The sequence below is a fragment of the Pinus tabuliformis genome, chromosome 4_2 (genome assembly GCF_031772625.1).
Source record: "Pinus tabuliformis cultivar Carrire ecotype Pingquan chromosome 4_2, CPIR1, whole genome shotgun sequence".
NCBI classification, from domain to species: Eukaryota; Viridiplantae; Streptophyta; class Pinopsida; order Pinales; family Pinaceae; genus Pinus; species Pinus tabuliformis.
In genome coordinates, this window is record NC_142304.1 from 335,481,981 (window position 1) to 335,503,997 (window position 22,017).

Genomic DNA, 22,017 nt, shown 5'->3' on the forward strand with positions numbered 1-22,017 from the left:
GAATATCTCCTACAAAATCTCAAAGGCAAAACGTTCTCCTTTTCTCGTCTTCTTCACAAATCCACCCTGGGTTTGCTCTCAAAACCTAATCTCTAATATCCAAGTGGTAAACCACAACCCTAGAACTCCAATATGCTCCAAGAAACTCCAAGAAGACCAAGAAACACTAGCCCCTCAGAAGAGAGAGAATACAATACAAGGGAAGACTTAATAGAGAGATAGAATACAATAAAAGAGAAGACTTGACAAAGAGAGAGAAAGTGTGCACTCTCTTCTCTTAGTCACATCTCATCACATGACTAAATACAAGTGAGTGAATGAATATGTTATGGAAAAATTCTCTTCTTCTATTCATATGAGAGGTAAGGGAGTCTAACAATACTATGTGAGCCTAAGCCCTTACAAGAACCCTGCAAAAACATTTGTAGGCCAAACAAGTGAGACATCCACTCTAGATTACAAGTGTCAAGCTCCAACGGGATGTCATGCACAAGAATGACTCCAAAGTGATGCGGCAACACAAACTTCCATGGACTCAATCTATCCTACAAAGGAAATCCCTCCAGTGGGTTAGCTACCCCCTACAAGAACACTATCAAAGCCCCAAGTGTCCCCAAGCCATCTCCAATCCTTCAAAAAGAAAACCAAGGGGCCACATGCCAGCCAAGGGTTGAAGCCCTCCTCAATGATGCACAATGCTCCACATCACTCGTAGGGTACTCTCCAAGAAACTGACTTGTCCATGAGACTTCAATGAAGGGCATCCACCAAACTACCAAGAGATCTCCAACACCCAAAGGAAAATCACTAAGCTTGCAATCAACTAAGGTCAAACATCCACTAAGCAAACTATCTCAATTATGCCATCTCAAGCTATTTATATCCATCATGGACCATATCTCATGTTGTAATCCATCTTGGACCCATCCAAGCACTAAACATACACCATGTACACCAAAACACATGAAGCACCCAAAAACATGGCATAAATACTTTTGGAATAACCCAGTAATATAACAAGTTTGTTGGTCATTAATAAATTCATCTTATCTAAAATGATATCGTCTTTTGCTTCCCAATTTTAAGTAGACATTTAGTATACAGTTGAGGCCAAGAACACCTACAGCAAAGGAAAATTTCTCTAGGTGTTCTTAGTAAATTTTTCCAGATAACTATTCGTAGTTTATACCAAATTATTGCCATTATGAGTGGATACTCCGGGAAGGTCATGATAACATTAGTTATTGTAGTAGTGTATCACATGATATAGTTAATGCAATCTAGTTCTTGAATACTATATGAACACATTGAAGATGATAGTAGAAGTACTCATGAATTTTCCTACTAAAAGTGATTAATTTGAAAGAAAAACAAAAAGAAATAAATAACCAAGCTTGCTTATTTAATATAAAGAAAAGCTAAAGCATGTTATAACATACCTGACCCCAAGCATGGACACCGGCATCGGTTCGACTTGCACCAACCAAGTGAAGATCCTTTCTTCCTAGCTTTGTGATCTTTAATAAGGCATTCTCAACCATGAATTGCACAGTTGCCGGCCTTTCCTGATACTGCCATCCTGAAATAGAACTTACAAAACTCAGCAACTTGAGTGAATCAATAAGCCAAAGGAATATCCCAAGCATTAAGATTTATACATAAGATTAATGCAAAATTGCTTGTAATGACACATCTCGAATTAAAGGGAGCATAGGAATATTAGCAGGCATAGGAGGCATGAATATGATAGCTACATATGCATGCATCGCATGCACTGCACTAGTATACATACTAGCTAATATTGAAAAATGTCTAAGTATAGGGTAATGAATTGATTATTGAAGTAAATACCTAACTCACCAGAATATAATGAATATATCGAGTGGGGTACTTGATATGTATACCACCATCATAATATATAATTAATACATTATTCAAAAATAAAGTAAATACAATAGATTATGAATTAAATTAAATTTATAAATGAAATAAATTTATAAGATATGAATTAAATTAACAAACTTTAATAAAAGTGTAAGTTCAATTAATAGTATTAAAGTTTTTAAATAAAAATTTAAACTTTTTAATAATTCGTTGTCTCATGAACTAAATAGATATAAACCTTTGACCATTAACACTTATATAAGTGTGACCGCCTCTTCAGACCCTTCAAAATGCCAAGTGACTGGCAGAAGGCAAGGAAATCATTTTTATAATTTGGAAGGCGATGATGCTTGGGGAGATAAAGAGGGCGAAGAGGGCATAGAGGGGGGAAGGGTTTTTGGGCCTTTCCAGGAAGCAAAGACAGAGGAGGATATATAGAGAAGCAATAGTCAGAGTAATTCTATGGAGAGAAACTTGATAATTTGGGTAATTGCTCTCGGATTTTTGGGCACGGGAGCCAGAAGACTTCTATTTCGAAGTCTTTTGGGTCTGGGAACCGGATAGGTTGTTTCCAGATAGGCTGGGAGAAAAAGGGTCAGTTTTGTAAGAGGAGCAGGAACAATAACAGACCAGAAACACCTTCAAACAGATATCCAGGTATTTTTCCGCATTTAAATTGTTAAATTCTAGTTAAATTGAACGTCCGAGTAAATTGCAAAGCCTGGGTATATTTTTCTGGAATTGTCTGATTTAATTGTAATTTAGGGCACTAAACTGCTTCTCAAATACACCACATAACTCAATTCTCAATATATTACTACCAAAATATATAACATGCAGACACCAATGCTTCAATTATCTTCTATGAATTTGTATAGTTCAAACATGAAACTGGGAGGCATCACATTTATTACACCATTGGTACAACGAGCACATATAAATTTCAATATAATGAAAGAAGTGGACAACTTGTAGATAGTAATCGTAATGAAATCTCTGAAGGGATGCAATCAAGCAGACTGAGCCACAACAGACCAGAGCTATTAATTTTTACAAGCAGGTCATGAAGACAGAAACATCTTTACATCTGTTCACAACAAAAACGAAACCATGAAATAGAAGCATCTAACCAGAAATATCTGAAATAAGGGAAATGACTTAATTGTGAACATACCAGTGACACTATTTCCCTCTTTTTAGCACAAGTGGCAATTATATTGGAGTTAATGCCATAGCCTTTCCTTTGCAAGGTTCATGTCACATATATAATAAGGTAAACATGCGAAAGCACTACCCAAGGTTAGAACCATTTGATCCCTTTCATAATAGAACTTAAAGATTAATTGCTAAGTATGCCTATCTATTGATGGGGAATTATGGTCTAAGGGAATGATCGAGTTAATGCCACAGCCTTTGCTTCACAAGCTTCATGTCACGTATACAATAAGGGTAAACATACAAAAGAAACAACCAAGGTTAGATCCATTTGATCCCTTTCATAATAAAGCTTAAAGATTAATCGCTAAATATACCTATCTATTAATGGGGAATTATGGCCTGAAAGGGAATATGGTAAATTCCTTGGCAAAACCATGCTGGAAGTCATAAAAGGACTAAATGTAGACAATGACGAAGTCTAGTCTGCAATGTTGCGAACATCGAGTCCACAAATACATCACTGAGGGTCTAGAAATTAACTTAACGGCAACATCTGAGAAAATATCAAAAAATATCAGCAAACTTTTAAAAATACAAAAAAAAAATATTCATTTTTAAAATTTTTTAAACATCTAAAGAAACGCCCTCCCTCTAGCCTTATTATGGGAAAATGTAATAGTGAGAAACCCCTTTGTTCTCAATCTTTTACTTTCCCTCTCCAAATTGTACAAAAGATATTCAAATCAACCAATATTTTTCCTTTTTCAGGAGATATATTGCTGATATATTGCCAATATATCGCGATATATTCAAAATTGAAAAAGTCACAAATTTTTCCAGCGATATTATCACCAAAGCTAAGAGAATCATAATATATTGCAATGTTGACAATATATCATTGATACTTACAATGCTGCTAGTCAGAACTTGATTTTCCAACTCAATTAGGAAGCGTCAATCTTCTGCCACAAAAGACTCAATTGCCCATCTGTATGGCCCCACCTTTCCTTCATATGAGCTCACCATGTACACCAAAAGGCATCATCCATATATAGGCTCGCATCGCATGAGCGTTGTGGAACCAAACAGCTCATTCCATAGAGGACCACAATGCCCAAAAGTCATGCAAGGCATGCGCCCTTACATATTTGAAAAGCATAAGCACGGCAAGTCTCTAAGAGTGAAGAGCAATGCAGAGATGAACAAACAACCTTTAAAATATAGTAATTCACATACAAGCAAATCATATCAATTATTTGAGCAAGGCCCATACTAATGAATTTATGTGCATGCACAAAATCACATATCCAAATTAGTGGAGATTGTTTACCCACCAAAATGTGGGTATACTCCATAAGAGAAAAAAAATCTCCTTTGGACAACCAACCAGCCAACAGCCCTGTTAACAAACAACATAGTAAGGGTTCTATTAGGGGTACCTAAAGGACAACTACTAGACCAAATGGAAACAACGGGACAAGGACCCGCTATCACCTCAGCCAATGTCCCTTTATAGAGTTTCACCGATGGGAGGAATCCCAGTATAAGAGAAATCACTAGGAGGATAAGGTCAATAACAAGGTACAATGTGATTTCCAAAGCCCATTCAAAGGAGAGGCTCAAATAATAGCTTTCTTGCTTCAAAGGCAAGATAAAAGTCTCTCCAAGAAAGGCTTATGGGAGGAAGCCTAGACCTAGGAGGATAAGATAATCAATACAAGAGATATGCCTAAATCAAGGCTTCATAGAGGAATAAAGGACCTCTCTTAGGGTTTTGTGAAATAGAGATCATATAAAGGTTTAGGACCACAAGAGAGACCTAGCAAGGCCTAGGGTTTATGAAATTTCAAGGACAATGGGAAGGCTAGGCCAAGCAAGGATAATGAGGGTACAAGAGATATTAACTTCAAATGAGTTTTCAAGCATAGAAGACCCTTGATTCTACCACTATCTAGAAGAAACCTAGAGAAATTCAGTCGTATAGCTAGGGCTTGGTATATCTCTCAATCCAACCATGGGATTGGCCTCAAAATTTGAGGGCTTCTAAGAGACTCACCAGCGCAGTTGCTTTCCAATTTTCTCAAGAAGAGTCCCTCTCTAATGGATTTCACAGGGAGCCCTAGGGAACTTCTAGGGTTAGGGTAGAATCGGAAAAGAAAGGTGAAAAGGTAAGAATTTTTAGGTGATCACCTAGGATTAAGACCAGTGTGTAGTCCTTTTGGGAGAATTGGAGTCAAAATGACCTTGTTCTTCAACCTTCGCTATCTCAAGGAGGCCTATTACAACTTTGCAAACCCTAACAAGAAGGCTTAACGGCTACCCTAGACATTTATACTTGTTGACAATGTTATGATGGAGTTTCAAGGATACCATATGCATAATAGCCCTCTAGGAACATTCATTCTCATTATCCATGAATAACGCATGCAATACTTTCACAATCTTAGTGCTTATCATAAATTAGCATTAAATTAGGGCACAATCAAGATATAGAAATGACATTCCATACATTAGACATTTAGCATAGGAAAAATATAGCATTAAAGTACTTACAAGATAACAAGAATATATCCATCCATCAGTAGCTTGTCAAAGAAGCTCCAAGACAATAGTGTGAAAATTTTCCAAACATCGTAAGTGCATTTATCCTCCAAAAACTTGTCCAAAAGTGTAGGTCCGAAATTCTCAAAAAAGAGAAGTCAAAATCCAAATGATGATGGTTTAAAGTGAGGCTAGGCCTCCTCTCTTTATACATGTCATGTGATATCGAAATATGAACTAGCCCCTAATACTAGCCTAATGTACCAAAAAATAAATCCCTAATATTAGCCTAATGTACCAAAAAATAAATCTATTAGTGACAAGCCCACCAAATAGCTCCAAAAGATGAACAATAAGCTTCTCAAGAGGGCCGAAATGATAGTACAATAGCTAATAGGGTCGTTGGAAGGCCTAATCAAGTCCCTCATAAGCCATAATTAATAGGAGGGCTCCAATAACATTAATGAAGGGGGTGGCACCTTAATCTCCAAGCAAATAACATGTGGTGCTCCCAAGTGGATATGGGGGCACAAAGAAGGGCCTCATGGGTCTCCAACTGAATCAAGCAAGTTTGTGCTCCATCTATAAGGGCTGGAATGGTGATACAAGCCCTCCCTTGTCTCCCTGTGAAAATTCCGAAAACGGAATCCTATTGCAGCAATTGGTATTATTTCTTCTAACTAATAAATTAATTATTTAGTTTATTGATACGGAAACATCAAAATAAAGACACTGCAACCTTCACAAATAAAACTACGGAAAATAAATAGCGTTGGAACTGAGAAAATACTAGCGCACATAAAAATTAACATTGTTGTTTTTGGAAAAAGTCCCCGGAAAAACCCAATGCAGGAAAACCGATGCAGCAAATGAGGGTTTTATTTTATTATACAACAGTGAAAATCTTAGTATATGGATGCCCAACTGGCAATCCAATCAGCAAGTATCTGACAGAAATAATTAGAGAGAGAAATTCTCTCACTCCACAAGCAATCCCAACACTGGTTTCTACAAAAAATTGGTCATCCAAACCCCAACATGAGCCCTTCTGTGTTGCCTCTGCGTTCTCTCTCACACGTGTGGCTCGATATTTTCTTTGAAAAAGTCATCTGGCCTGTCTCTACTATTGGAAGTGACTCTCCAGCCCTCTGGAAATTGAATCAACCTCCTCCTGAACTAAATCGAACTGCTCTGTGTCAGCCTCTACGTAGTCTCTGCGTGGATCACTTATGTCATTTATTGTTGCCTCCCAGATCTGGAAAATCTCCTCCGGAATCACTGTCCCTGCCCCTCACTCACTACTTTAATATTTGGCTCTCTAACAGCTCACTGCTACTATGGAAATCGATCTTCCAAGGAAATCAAATTTTTGGTGTTCTCAAGTGTGTTCTCCAAGTGCCCATCGACTTCCTCTTATAATCCATTGTTGGAGCACCAACGACCAAGATTAAAACTTAATTAATGGCTAGGATCATCTTGGAATCGATCCGTGTGAGTTTCTAGATGATTCTCACCTTGACTTAATTAATACTGATTAATTAACCAATTTTCCAAAGTTTAGACTTAGAAAACATTAATAAAATTGGTTAATAATCTAATTAAGTCACTTCTAGGTGGAATTTCCAGAAACGATTTTTGGGTCTTGGAGATCTCATGTATTCTAGCCTCTCCACCAAAGAACACATTCGATGCTACAAAAACTAACACTCCCTCTTAGCGAGGAATGTGTTCTGGTGCTGCACATTTTGCCACAACACTCTGTCTCTATATCACCACCTATCACGTTGCTGATGTCTGGTTATACTGCCCACCAACCACTGCGCAACTCTGATGTTGCATTTGTGTTGCTGCTGACATTGCCATAATGCTGCCAACACCGCATCTGCACTGCAACTCTCTCTCATCTGTTGTTGCAACTGAAAAGCATCCAAAATACTAAATCCACTGTGTTCAGTATGATGCATCTGTCTCCCCAGTCTCTGACTGCTACTAGCCTCTGTTGTCACTGAAGAATCTGCGTTGCTGCCAACTTTGCACTGAGCCACCTACTCTGCTGTCAACACTGCACTGTGCTTCTAAGCCACTAGTCTGCAACTATCACTCTGGTACTGACTGCATCTACTGCCACTGATCCATCCTGCTATTGAATACTGTGGACCCCCGTAGCCAGGTAATGATCCATGAGGTGGACTCCTCAAGGACCCTGCCTAATCTTTGTAGTTCTCTGGGGCTACAGCACCAAATCTCCCCACCTCACTGTTGGAGGTATATTTGCGAACATCGCGAAGTCTTCCTCCAGCTTGGAAGACAACCTGTCAATCTCTGTAGAAGTTGTCTGTTGGTCCTACTTCTTTGACTTGTCCTTCTTCCTAAGAGGACACTGCATGTTGTAGTGACCAAGCTCACTACACCTAAAGCACTTGACCTTTGACAAGTCCTTCTTCTTTCTTCTTTGTTCCCCTTGCCCTTGACTGGGACCCTTTGACACTAGGGCCATAGTTTTCTCCTCCTTCACCACCTTCGATCTGCTGCTACTACTGCCATTGATGGAGCTCCTTAACAGAGCTCACCTCAACTCCTCCTGTTGCAAGTCTGACCACATCCTATCCCATTTTGGTAGCTTGTCTCTGCCCAATATGCTTTGGACAAATACTTGTCACTCCTTAAAGACATTATTCAGTGCCAACCTCACTAGATCTGTTGGTTGAGGCACTGCCCCAACAACTACAAGTTGGTCTCGAACCTCCTGAATCCTGGTGAGGAAGAGATCTATGCCTTCCCCTTTCTGCATCCCGATGCATCTCAGTTTCTCCAGGGACATCTTTCGTTGCCCAGAAGTGCCCTGATATAGCATGGCGAGAGCATCCCACATCCCTTTGGCAGTATCCTTGCCAACTATGTGTGAGACTATATGGTCCCAAACTCCATCCAGGATCAACCGCTTCGCCCGCACCGTCTCCTTCCTGTATTCCTTCAGCTGATCTGCATCCTGGGGAACTGCCACAACATTGTCTATGTAGAGCTTCAGGCCATATTCATCCAACAGGAAGGACATCCTGGCCTTCCAGATGACATAGTTGGAGGAACCCTCCAACCTATCCTGATCTCTCAGCCCAGCTGTGGTCATCTCTAATCAAGTCGAAAACTCCCTCTTTCCCTGTGCTCAGCTGCTACTCACACTCCCTTCTGGAATGTGTGGTCCTGCAAGCTATTACTGCCAATCTGCAACTAGAAATTTGAACTTCCGAGACTCGAAGTTCCCTGAGGAAAATTTTCCCTCTGTTGTGTGTGCTTTTCTCTTCCACCCAATGCGGATTTTGCTTCTGCAACCTACAACAAAACCCTTTGCGTCCAACTAGGAATCTTCTTAGCGAAAAACTGAGCTACTACTGCTCCCTCTGCCTGCTGGAATCATTGATCTGGGAAATTTGAACATTTTCTGCCTCCTGCACTGAAAAAACCGAACTTCCCCAAGCAACTTGATCTGCTTGGCAATGAAATGCGTTGCCTCAAGAATTTTGGCATGTTGCTCCTTCTGAATAGCGAAATTTTTTCTCTGCTTCTAAGCTTCCCGGCTAATTAATCATGCTCTGATACCATGTGAAAATTTTGAAAATGGAATCATATTGCAGCAACTGGTATTATTTCTTCTAACTGATAAATCAATTATTCAATTTATTGCAACGGCAACATCAAAATAAACACACTGCAATGTTCACAAATAAAACTGCGGAAAATAAATAGCGTTGGAACTAAGAAAATTGTTTTTGGACAAAAGTCCCTGGAAAACTCAATGCGGGAAAACTGGTGCAGCAGATGAGGGTATTATTTTATTACGCAGCAGCGAAAATGTTGATTTGGGGTAGCATCAAATGTGCTCTAGCCATGAAAATTGGTGGAGAGGCTAAAACACATGAGATCTCCAAGACCCAGAAATGGTTTGGGCAGATTCTAACCGGTTTGGGAGATATTAAGATAATTAATATTTTTAATGGAGTTCCTAAGTCTAAACTTAGGAAAAATAAAATATTAATGGGTATTAATATAAAACTGGGATAACCCCAAGGGATAGCTCAAATGGTCGAGTTCCCGTTGCTAAGCACTTTCCCAGTTGGGAGGTCACGGGGTCAAATCTCTTCGACGCCCTCGGGGTTAGGCCTGTTATGGCCGACGGGCAGATCCCTTCGGGTGGAACTGCCCCGCTTCTCTACCGTGGATGTAGCGGCCACTCAGTGACCGTGAACCACAGCTTAAAAAAATATAAAACTGGGTTATAAGGTTCCAAAAGTCATGGATCAAGCCAAATCTAATCTCAGCTGTTGATTAGAGATTTAATCTCGGTCATTGAAGGACCAACAGGAAAAGTATAAGAAGAGGCTTAAGGGTCAGTTGGAGAACACACTAAGGGAGACCAGTCAGTTCGATTTCTGGAGTAAGGTTAGCTGAGAAATTCGAACTAGTGGTCTGGAGAGCAGCAGGAGGCAGCAAGTACGGAACAAAGAGTCGGGAACAGCACCAGGGGAACAACGCAGAGGTTGGAGAGGCAGACGCAGAGGCAGCAGACTGCGCAGTCACTGGAGGGCTTGCGTGGGTGACGCAAAGAGGCCCAGTGTTGACGCAGAGAGGTAGGGGTTGACGCAGAGGGTCTAGGAGCTACGCAAAGGTCAGCCAGACTGACGCTGAGACTAGGAGAAGTGCTGAAGGATTTTCTCTCTGTTGGGTAAGCCAATTTGGCACCCAGTTGTACTAAAGAATTGCTGAATAATAAAATCCTCCCTTGCTGCACCGATTTTCCCACATTGGCTTTTTCCGGGAAATTTTGTCCAAAATATCTGTGTCGATGTGTTAATTCTTGTGCATGTGTTTTTTTCTGTATTATGGTGTGATATCTACAGCAGAATTTATTTTAATGTTTACTGAAGGATTTTCATAAATAACTTATTGGGAAAATAAGTAGGTAAAATAAATCAGTTGTTGCAGTGATAGAATTTTCACAAAAAATATGAGTACAATCTATGGATGCCCAACTGGCAATCCAATCAGCAAGTATCTGACAGAAATAATTAGAGAGAAAAATTCTCTCACCCCACAAGCAATCCAGGCACTGGCTTCTACAGAAAATTGGTCGTCCAAAGCCTAGTGTGAGCCTTTTTGCACTATCTCTCACACATGTGGCTCAATACTACCTTTGATCAAGCTGTATATGTTGTCTCTGCTACTGGAAGTGACTCTTCGGTCCTCTAGAAGACTTTCCTGGCCTCTGGAAACTGAATCGACCTCCTCCTGAGCTAAATCGAACTGCTCTACGTCATCCTTCGCGCAGTCTCTAGGTTGCTTCTGTGTGGATCACTTCTATCACTTGTTACTGCCTCTCCAGATCTGGAAAATCTCCTTCGGACTCACTATCCCTGCCCCTCACTCAATGCTTCAATCTTTGGCTCTCTCACAGCTGACTGTTGCTACTCTAGAAATCGATCTTCCAAGGAAATCAAATTTCTGGTGTTCTCAAGTGTGTTCTCCAAGTGCCCATCGACTTCCTTTTATAATCCATTGTTGGAGCACCAACGACCAAGATCAAAACTTAATCGATGGCCAAGATCATCTTGGAATTGATCTGTGTGAGTTTCTAGATGTTTCTCACCTTGACTTAATCAATACTGATTAATTAACCAGTTTTCCTAAGTTTAGACTTAGGAAACATTAAAAAAATTGGTTACTAATATAATTAAGTCACTTCTAGGTGGGATTTCAAGAAACGGTTTCCTGGAGATCTCGTGTATTGTAGCCTCTCCACCAAATTTCATGGCTAGAACACATCCGATGCTACAAAAACTAACACTCCCTAGGTGAGACACAACCCCATCTGGGCTCAGGACCAACTGCCAAGTGTGTGGTGCAAGTGTGTAGCCAGCTCCGCAATGTGATCCAAGTGCATCATCATCATCAAATAATTGGGACACGAGCAAGCAATAGGTGGCGTTGAAGGATCCCATGGTGTGGCTATCTGCTCTTTGCTATGGTGGAGGCCCATGGCTCTCAACACCCACCCTATAAGTGTCATCATGACCCCTTTGGAGGGCTTGGATCCCGTATAGGGAGGCCAAGCCCAAGATGAAGACCCACCTGCAATCCTATATAAGATCCAATGTGTCTCCTCACCTTGCAATACAACCATTTCATTAATGCAATCGAGTACCATCCCATGTAGTACCATCCCTAAAGCCCAAAGGTCTGTAAAAGAGATCCCACTGGACTACGGTCGAAGGTTAACATCCAAAAGAGGTTTAGGGGACAAGAGCACAAATACAACAAATGGGGTTAAATACAACCATTTGGTCTTTGTGTGGTCCCGCTCCCTCATCCACATATATCACTCCCCTTCCACTTATTATAACCCCATTCATCATTTCTCCCACCAGGGTCCACATTCCTCCACTGGGTCCACATAGGGTTAGTCTTCCCCCTCCCCTTGCCCACACCTTGGGTTAGGCCTAGAATGATGCTCTGAAGGTTGATGCAGCTAAAAAGAAAAGTAAAAGCATAATTGACAACATTCAACAAGAAAATGTACCACAAAATGCAAAATATGGTTGAGACAAACACATTTAGCATGTGGGAAAAAACCAATACATGAGCTCTACCCCATTATCATGGCCATCATTGTAGTTCCTATAGGCCCTAGATCAGCCTCCATTATCATTCAGGAATCCATGATTGTCCCAACCCTGGTGGGCAATAAACTGCACTACCTTAAAGGGGATATCCACCGCTATACCTTACACATCATGCTCTTATCCCTTGAGCCCCGAGCAGTTAATCAAAGAAAAATCATAAAAATCAAAGGCATATAAATAAGGGTGGAAAAATCAAGGTCGGGGCACCTCATGCACCACAATTTCTCCCTCCTATACATTATATACCCAAGTGTGGGCTTCCCTCTTACTAGCTACCCTTGTACCCCAACATGTGGCCTAGGGCTGCCCCTTTCATTCCCTATTCCATTCATCTCTTTATCACATGCCACCACCCTTTGAAGGATGTACCTTGGACATACTATCCCTTTTAAAGGTAGAAACCACCTAATAGGGTACTTGGTTAACCCCATTTGGAGCTTGGAGACATTAGCACATGCCAAAGCCCACTATGGAAGGGCATGCCATTATGAAGTGCCCACTTGTTGTCCATGGTTTGTAAGCTCTTTAACTCGATTTCCTTAAATGACTTGTTGTACTAGAAGGCTAGGGGACGAATTGGGTCTTATGCAGGATTGCAGATGGTCTCCCTATACAGGGTCCTAACCCTCCAGAGGGCTACATTGGCACATGTAGGGTGTGCGTAGAGAGTCGTGGGCCTCCACAATAGTAGAAAACACTCCATGGATCGCCAGAGATATTTAGAGATTGCTCGATATTTACCTATTGGACAAGGAAGATGCACCTAGTTCACCATGCTCAGTCGACCCCACAATTGTACCATGCACTTAGCAGATGACCTAGGACTTGTATGTTGATGTGGCATCACTTACACCATCATCTGAGCCCTTACAGATGGTCTACAGGCATCTTCAATCTACTTGGAGACCCATGAGGTTACTTGTGTGCCCTCACACCCATTGGGAGCACCACAGGTTTATTATTTGGAGAACAAGGGGCCAACCCCTTGTCCACTACTTTTGGGAGTCATATTCATCATTGTGGCACTTATGGACTTCATCGGGCTTTTTAGAAGGCCCAACGACATGTATTACTGATCATTCGACCTCTTGAGAGGCTTATTCTTTTGTTTATGAGCTAGTTTGGTGGGCTTGTCACCAAAAGATTAGTTGTTTTTCATATTATTTTATTCTAGGGGCTAATGTAAGCCCAAGTAGCTAAATCGAACTCATTAGAAGTGTATAAATAGAAGTGATGAGGATTCATTTTAGCATCATCACTTGGATTGGACTTGTATCTCTCTTGAGAATTTCGCTATCCTTCTTGGAGGACAAATTTTGGAGCATGGAATGAATTTTGATGTTTGGATTATTTTCTCGTCTTGGACTCTTGGAGCTTCTTGATTGGAAAATTCTTGATGGTTGGATATACTCTTAATACATGTAAGTACAATTTAATGCTATTTTCTTTTCTATTCTTGTCACATACATTGTTGTTGGGATTTCGCTATACTAGGGCTAATTTACTGCATCCATTTATGCGAAGTTGTGGAAATTCGGTTTCTAGATAGTGATGCTTCATGTATGGGTCATGTATTATGAATGAATGTTCCTAGAGATGCTTCTTCATTGAAATTCATATTGATAAGCCATCCATTTTGCAAAACAAAGTATAAAGTTCTTGAAGTTGCTTTTGCTGCTACCTTAATGCTGTGAAGTTGTCTTTGAGGCCTCCTTGACATAGAAAATTCAATGTCCATATTCATAATTACTCTTAACTCCAAATATCCCCGAAGGATTAGGCACTAGTCCACCATGAGGTGATCACCTTAAACCTATTTTCCTTCTCCCCTCTCCTCTTCTTGAGGTCTAGACCTCTAGGTCACCTAGGGCATCAATTATCTCACAATCTAGCCAACCAAATACTTCAATGTTTGGTCCACAACTTCATTGGTGTGTCCACAAGAAGCTCTCCAAATTTCATGAGATTCTGACAGTGGGATCTTGAGATATCGCAAGCCCTAGCTCGAAGACCAATTAGTTCCCTTGGTTTCCCTTAGGCTAGAAACCTCACTAGGATCCTTGCATTGCCTGACATTGAAAATTTAGTCCTTGGTCCCTTTCCCCTCCCTAATTAGGTCAAGCATATCATTGGTTGCTAAATCCTATCCCCTTGACCTAAACTCGGGTCCATTTGGTCCCATGTGGTCCCATGCTCTATCAAGGTTAATTCTTCAAAGATCATCTGGAACCCAAGTTTCCACAAGAATTCCAGGGCTTAGGGATCTCCTTTATAAGACACATGCTCAAAACCTAACCCTTGAAATTCTCCCCGAGCCCTTCCTTGAGAGCCTTCCATCTTGTCTTCTAAGACAAGAAAGCCACATATTTGAGCCTCTCTTGTGAATAGGCTTCCAGGACCACCCCTCGCCCTATCATTGGTCCATCCATTTCGTGATCCTTATCATAACAAGTCTCCTCCCATCGGTGAAAGTCCGTAAAGAGTAGGGAGCCTTAGCTGAAGAGACAGTGGTTTATCGCTCCATTGTTGCCCTTAGCCTAATAGTAGCCCTTCAAGGATCTCCGTTTAGGACCCCTGCTAGTTTGAGCGGTAACAAAACCCATGCTTTAATAAGTCAATTTATTTAATAATAAATTTCTTTTTCTTTCTTTAATAAATATATTCAAATACAATTATGAAAACAAACACTAGTTACATTATTCAACACTCCCTCTTAACTAGGGAGGTATTCATAATTACCTATATTTATAGAGGTACATGGAAGATCTCCAAAATGAACTACAAAGAGTTCTAGCACACTCAGTGTTGCAGACTAGATACATGACCAATGTTATCTATCTGGGTGGGACTAAGATGGACTAAAGCTCTCAGCGAATCTAGGTACCATCAAGCTTACTAACTAACCATCAACCCAAGGATCTAGGTGCGTATCCAAGGTCAAAGGTCCAAGACCAACGCCACCCTCCCTCTTTGAGATCTAGACATCAAACACGCATAAGTTGGCCAAATGTCCTCCCAAGCATTCGCCATTAGATGGTTCAACTTTCCCTAATAACTAGATATATCCATTTGTCCAAGCACGCTTCCAGAGTGTTCAACCTTCTTCATAGAGAGATTTACCTGTTTAAACACAAACCCCATCAGTAAACTTTCAAATACATATATAAGTAAACACAAACCTTTAGGGTCCTCAATCATCCTGATACTACTTATATCAAGTTATTCATATGCAACTAGTCAGAAGCTTTTCTTCTTTCATTTCTTCAACAACATCAAAACATCCTCAATACATTGTAGTACATTCATTTTCTGATTTCTGTTGAAATTTCTAAGTCTAACCGGTTAGCAATTTTCCTGCACTATCTGGTTTATTTCTCCTACTTGTTTAATTACTGAACAAGTTATTTAACCATATAAATACTAAAATAAACACAACGCAGTCTCAACCATCTACAAATCATCTACTGAAATAAATAGACAAACACACAAGGGACGACGTTATTTTTGGGCAATCGTCCCCGAAAAAACCAAACTTGGGAAAACTGGTGCAATAATTTTGAGGGTTTTATTATTACGCAGTTTTTTTAAGTACAACTAGGTGCCAAACTGGCTCACCCGAAAAAGAAAATCATCTGGCAGTAATACCTCTATTCGGAAGCAAATATTCTAAAAGTATGCTCCACGAAACCCTCTCCAACGCCTCTCTAAGGCACTGCGTCAGCCCTCCTAGCCTCTGCGTCAACCTAAAGAGGCTTTGCGCAGCCTCTCTGGCCCTCTACGTCACTTCTGCATCACTCACGCATGCCCTCTGACCCTTTGCGCAATCACTGCTGGCCTCTGTGTGGATTCCTCTGGCTCTGTGTCTGCCTCTGCGCTGGTCTTTCGGCACTATCCCTCTAATCAAACCCCGCTCTACAAAATCGAACTAACTGATCACTCCATTGTATCTCCAACTAACCCTCAAGCCTCCTCTTATATTTTTTTTGCTGAGTCTTCAACAGCCGATATTAAATCTCTAATCAACAGCTAAGATTATATTTGGCTTGATCCATGTCATTCAGAACCTTCTCACCCAGTTTTATATTAATACCCATTAATATTTTAATTTTCCTAAGTTTAGACTTAGGAACTCCATTAAAAATATTAATTATTTTAATATCTCTCTAACCGGGTGGAATTTCCCCAAGCCATTTCTGGATCTTGGAGATCTCATGTGCTTTAGCCTCTCCACCAATTTTCATGGCTAGAGCACATCTGATGCTACCCCAAATCAACAATTTCTTCTATAGGGTATCCATCAAGACTATCATAATATGCCTTCCCTCTCAACTTAAATAGATCAACTACTTCCTTATAACATCAAAGTGCCTTTCATGGCTCCATTCCTTCTTACGGTATCAAGGTCATCTTGATCATGATCATCCTTATAGCTTCCTTCATCATACTCATACGGACATCTTCATTATCTTGAGAATTGTGTACCTGCAAAACTTTAATAGCAAGTACACCCAAATACATATACAGAAACTATATCAAAGTTATGTGAATATAATGGAAGCATCAAAATAATCAAATACTTTAGACATCAAATACCTAAACCTAGAAAGGTTCATAAGAGACACATGCTAGACTTCAACTTCTTGCGAGGGTTTTGTCACAAACCCTATAGACTATATCATAAAGCAACCCAATTAGGATATCAGTGTCATTATATCTAGGGCCTCAATATATATGACATACTCTACTATGATTCATTGCAAACCCTAGATTCCATCTTGGAGACACAAAGCCTTAGATATCAACAATTCAATCAAATAACAATTTTACTATACATGTTCGATTCTACTAGGGTTTGTTGCAAACCCTAGATTTCATCATCAAAACTAAATCATATTGGAAACAATAACATCATATCCTAGAATATCAATTTCTACTAGGGTTTTGTTACAAACCCTAGAATTCACAAACTAAATTATGAGTATTAATAAGCATACTCGCATATACATAACTAGGATTTCATAATCATGCACTAGCATATCACAACAATATCTACTAGGTAAACCCAAGACACAGATATCAATACATTAAAGTTAGACATACAACAATTTTGACCAAGCTAGGGTTTCGATGAAACAGACGAACATATACCTAGGGATTCATTCCTAGGACCTTGCTATAGATATTACATAGGTTTTTCTCATACACCCTAATTCATTAAACCCTAAGGATCTAGGGATTTAATACATAATGTTAGATAGCAAACCCTCAGGACTAGGGTTTATATAACAATACCAAAACAACAAAAGAATAGGAATTCTAGATTTCATCAATAACCCAAAGTAGACTAGGGTTTCAATATTAGCATCAACATACCCTTAGGTTAGGGTTTTAAAGTGAACCTTTTTAGGGTTCCACAAGAATGATAATATAATGAGGGTAGATTCAATATAATGATTAATCAACCTAACAAGAATCTTTGTGATTCAAAACCCTAGACATGACGATGTCAGTAATGTAAAGCAAATTTTAAAAGAAGAATGATCGTACCTTTTATATCAAAAGAACTTTCAAACAAAGCTTATAGTCTAAGACATACCTTGAGTTGTTCCTTAACAAACCTTGTAGGACGTCAATTCTTAAAGGGTGGAACTTCTTCCTACTAATTTTTGCAACTGTAGTCAAATTCCACCTTGGATAGCTCAGAGGACCGAGATGATGATTGCATTAGATTCCTCTTTTCGAGAGGACCAAAATCGACCTAAAGATCACCTTATTTGGACAAGCGAAAGTTTATTTTTGAATTTATTTATTCACTCATGTATATTGGGTTAGGTCGGCCCTAAGCACATGTTAAATTGGACAGGTTGGCCTCAACCCCAAGTGGACCCTCATGAAAGCCTATAAATAGAAGAGACCTCAAGCTCATTTGGACACATTGATCAAGCCATCTTCTCTTCTCTTATTGTCTTGGTTCGCACAGGTCTGTCGGAGGAAAGTTCACGCAAGGGTCTGAAATCTCAGGGGTGAAGCTCGCACTGATCTAGGGTTTTTTGATTCCTGGACGTTGGCACAGAACTGGGCATTTTAGTCCCTGGACACTGGCACACAATGGTCAAGACAACGTCCAGAAAGCCCTAAACGTTGGCACAGAGTGTTTATGGGAGCGTCTGGGAGGCTAGGGTTTCCGCTGCTCAGTTTGGTCCCCAGACGCACACACAGTATGGTCCTAAGAGTGTCCGGGTTGCCATAGACGCTTGCACACAAGCCTTATGAGAGCATCCAAGGTTTGAGGCAGATCAGGGTATGTTTGACCCCGAACGCCCTCATCCAGTTCAACTGGAGCGTCCAGATCTGTTATGGACGCTGTCTTCCAGTTCTACAGAGAGTGTCCAGGACAGCTATAAACGCTCGCACAGCTCCTCATGCCTACGTCTGGGACTCAAAGACGAGATTTCAGTATTCCAAAGATTCCGCTCAGTGACAGCAGTGTTCAGTTGTATCTAGCAATTGGCTACAGTCAGTAACAGCACATTACAGCTTGTTGGAATTTCTAAGTCTATCCCGTTAGAAATTTTCCTGCACTATCTGGTTTATTTCGCCTACTTGTTTAATTACTGAACAAGTTATTTAACCATATAAATACTGAAATAAACACAATGCAGTCTCAACCATCTACAGATCAACAGATGAAAGAAATAGACAAACACACAAGGGACACCGTTATTTTTGGACAATCGTCCCCAGAAAAACCCAACTTGGGAAAATCGGTGCAACAATTCTAAGGGTTTTATTATTACGCAGATTTTCTTGAGCACAATTGGGTGCCAAACTAGCTCACCCGACAGAGAAATCTATCTAGCAGTAATACCTCTCTTGGGACGCAGATATTTTGAAAGTCTGTTCCATGAAACTCTCTCCAACACCTCTCTGAGGCTCAGCGTCAGCCCTCCTGGCCTCTGCGTCAGCCCTCTGAGGCTTTGCGCAGCCTCTCTGGCCCTCTGCGTCACTTCTGCAGCCTCTGCGTCACTCACGCAGGCCCTCTGGCCCTCTGCGCAATCATTGTTGGCCTCTGCGTGGTTCCTTCTGGCTCTGCATCTGCCTCCTACCTCTGCGTTGTCTTCCGGCACTATCTCTGCCTCTCTGTTATGCACTCTCTGCCCCTCGCTACAACTCTGATCACTAGTTCAATTTCTCTTAGCAAACCGCACTCTAGAAAATCTAACTGATTGATCACTCTGGTGTATCTCCAACTGACCCTCAAGCCCCCTCTTATACTTTTTATGTTGAGTCTTCAACGGCTAAGATTGGATTTGGCTTGATCCATGTCATTTAGAACCTTCTAACCCAATTTTATATTAATACCCATTAATATTTTTATTTTCCTAAGTTTAGACTTAGGAACCCATTAAAAATATTAATTAGTTTAGTATCTCCTTCACCGGGTAAAATTTCCCCAAACCATTTCTGGGTCTTGGAGATCTCATGTGCTTTAGCCTCTCTACCAATTTTCATGGCTAGAGCACATCCAATGCTACCCCAAATCAACACAGCCATCAAAATGAGGGTTTTGATTATAAGCGTGATTAGATCTGTTTCATGGATATCATAGTTGTTTTGTTGCATAGATAAAGTTATGGATCATTATACTCTCTTTTGCTAAATCATTTGATGATGATCTAAGAAGAAGAAGATTTGCAAGGGTTTTCCCCCTAGTGGGCTTTTCCCTGGTCTCAGACCAATCCTGGTGTCTCTATGTGTCCATGTTTTTCTTCTATTGTTCCTTTATGTTCCACTGCATTGATGATGATGATGTTGCTATTTCTATATAATTGCACACGCTGATGAATAATGGTGTAGATCTGAATAATGTAATGATGATATGGGGTGAACTTAATGTATTAATGAAGAAATGCAATTATCAAAGCAAAGAATAATGTAGCCCTATGAAAAATTAACACTTCCATGCTTCAAGTCTATCCTTTGAAATCTCTTCCATGATCCTTTAAGCATTCAGCAAGCTTTCCTACCACGGAAAACATAAAAAGTTATTAGAACATAAAACAAACAAATCTTGATGTGAGAAGGAAACCAAACACAAAAGAGGAAACAAGGAACAAGATACTTATATTTTGCTAAAATGGTGGAGGCTCCTGTTAGCCCTGCTACATAACTAAGGTTTCGGAGGCCAGAGATAAGTTTGGCCATAGTGGTGGTGCTCAAAAGAAACTCATGGCATTCATCTTCCGCCTTCTCCTTTACTCCACCTACTCTCTTTCACCCCCGCTGTCTCCGCTTTTCCTCTAAAACCCGGCATAAGCCCCTGTTCCTTCAAGCCCCGAGCGCAAGCTTAAACCCCCATAACACCGCATCCACATGACCTCGCACTTCCATAACCCATCGTCGCTTTTTAATTATGGTTGTTGATCGCCGCACCCCGATCCAACAGTTCTCCGTCGCGCCTGACCAAAATCCGCACGATCAAATCCCCACCGTCCGATCATCTTTGCCGCGATCGGACGGCGTTCGCTTTCCCCTCGTCCACGAAGTGTCGGGGCGATAACGCACAATGGAGAGTGGTTTCCCCTCTCCTCTGCCGCCACGCGTCACGCGTTGAGTGGTATCGCGTGCCATCGCCGTTTACCGCCCAACTCCCCAAGCCGGTGCGATCAATACCGCTTACCGCCCGGTCCTCTGTCCTCGCCCGTTAACCGCCGTGCGCTTCCGCCGCCCGACGGCCGTTGGATCTACCCACCTGAGATCCAACGGCCCACGATCATCCCTCTCCCGCCTCCTCCGATATCCCCGTTAATTCATCCCCGCCATCTATCCTCTTGATCCGACGGCTGATTTCCCTCCTTTCATCCAACCCGTCTATTCGCCATGCCGTCCGCGTCCCTTGACTGTTCCGTGCACCTGAAGGACGAAGGTGGCCAGTTTTCCAGTATTGTTTGCAGTTGCTCCTCAACCACCATATTTAACAAACAGTATGGCCGAGAAGGAAAAGGACAGAGCTCGAGCAGATACCTGCATTTAACAGTTATGGAGCTTCATCCTATACGGCACTTCAGCTGCCCGAAAGGACAACAGAGCACAGGAAAAGATCAGATTCATCCACTAAAGCAAGCAAACGCACTCAGAAGCTCCATCAGGCAACTAAATGCGGTTGGTGGCCAATTATGGCCCCTCCATACTTAGAATGGCCGAGTGCCTTTGTATTGAAACTCTATATATACCCAAAAACAAGATGTAATCAGGGTTGATGGTTGATGTTTTGATGTAAGGTTCAACTTCTGGAGACTGTAACTATTTTGATACTTGCAGCGTCTCGTCTTCATTTTCAGCTAATACAAGCTTCTTTTGCTGTTAATTGCTCACTTTTCATTTTTCTTCTATTCCAAGCTATGCCTGATATGCTGTATTTCTAAGCTCTTGATGTTTAGCATTAGAGAAGTTGTCATCCTATCTCTGTGTTAAAGTCTTGTATGTATCAGTGAATGAGTTATTCAGGTTTCTTTTCACCTAGTGCCAGAGAGCTGTCATCCTGTCTGTGCATTAGGGAATTAGATTTGTAAACTTCTTTACTGGTTGCAGCCGGCCATCACATGGTCTTGTGCATCTGCTGGTGTGGTCAATATTCTCCATATTCACCCAATCCCTAAACTGTGAGTAATTGGTGGTCTAAAGCCTTGTAGTCTGGGGGTGTTCACACATGTCTGGAGTTAAACAAAGTAGAAGTGGTTATCTGGCTTGAACAAGCATC

At 40.9% G+C, this 22,017-nt stretch overlaps 1 protein-coding gene across 2 annotated transcripts in view; it reads right to left on the reverse strand.

Annotated features, from left to right (window-relative positions):
- The window catches only part of LOC149169313 (uncharacterized), a 160,989-nt gene that overhangs the window by 79,689 nt on the left and 59,283 nt on the right, over positions 1–22,017 (reverse strand). For both annotated transcript variants that reach the window (XM_089428645.1, XM_089428643.1), the window contains exon 3: positions 1,440–1,579. In XM_089428645.1, the coding sequence (XP_089284771.1) occupies positions 1,440–1,579 (140 nt within the window). The remainder of the gene's footprint in view (positions 1–1,439; positions 1,580–22,017) is intronic.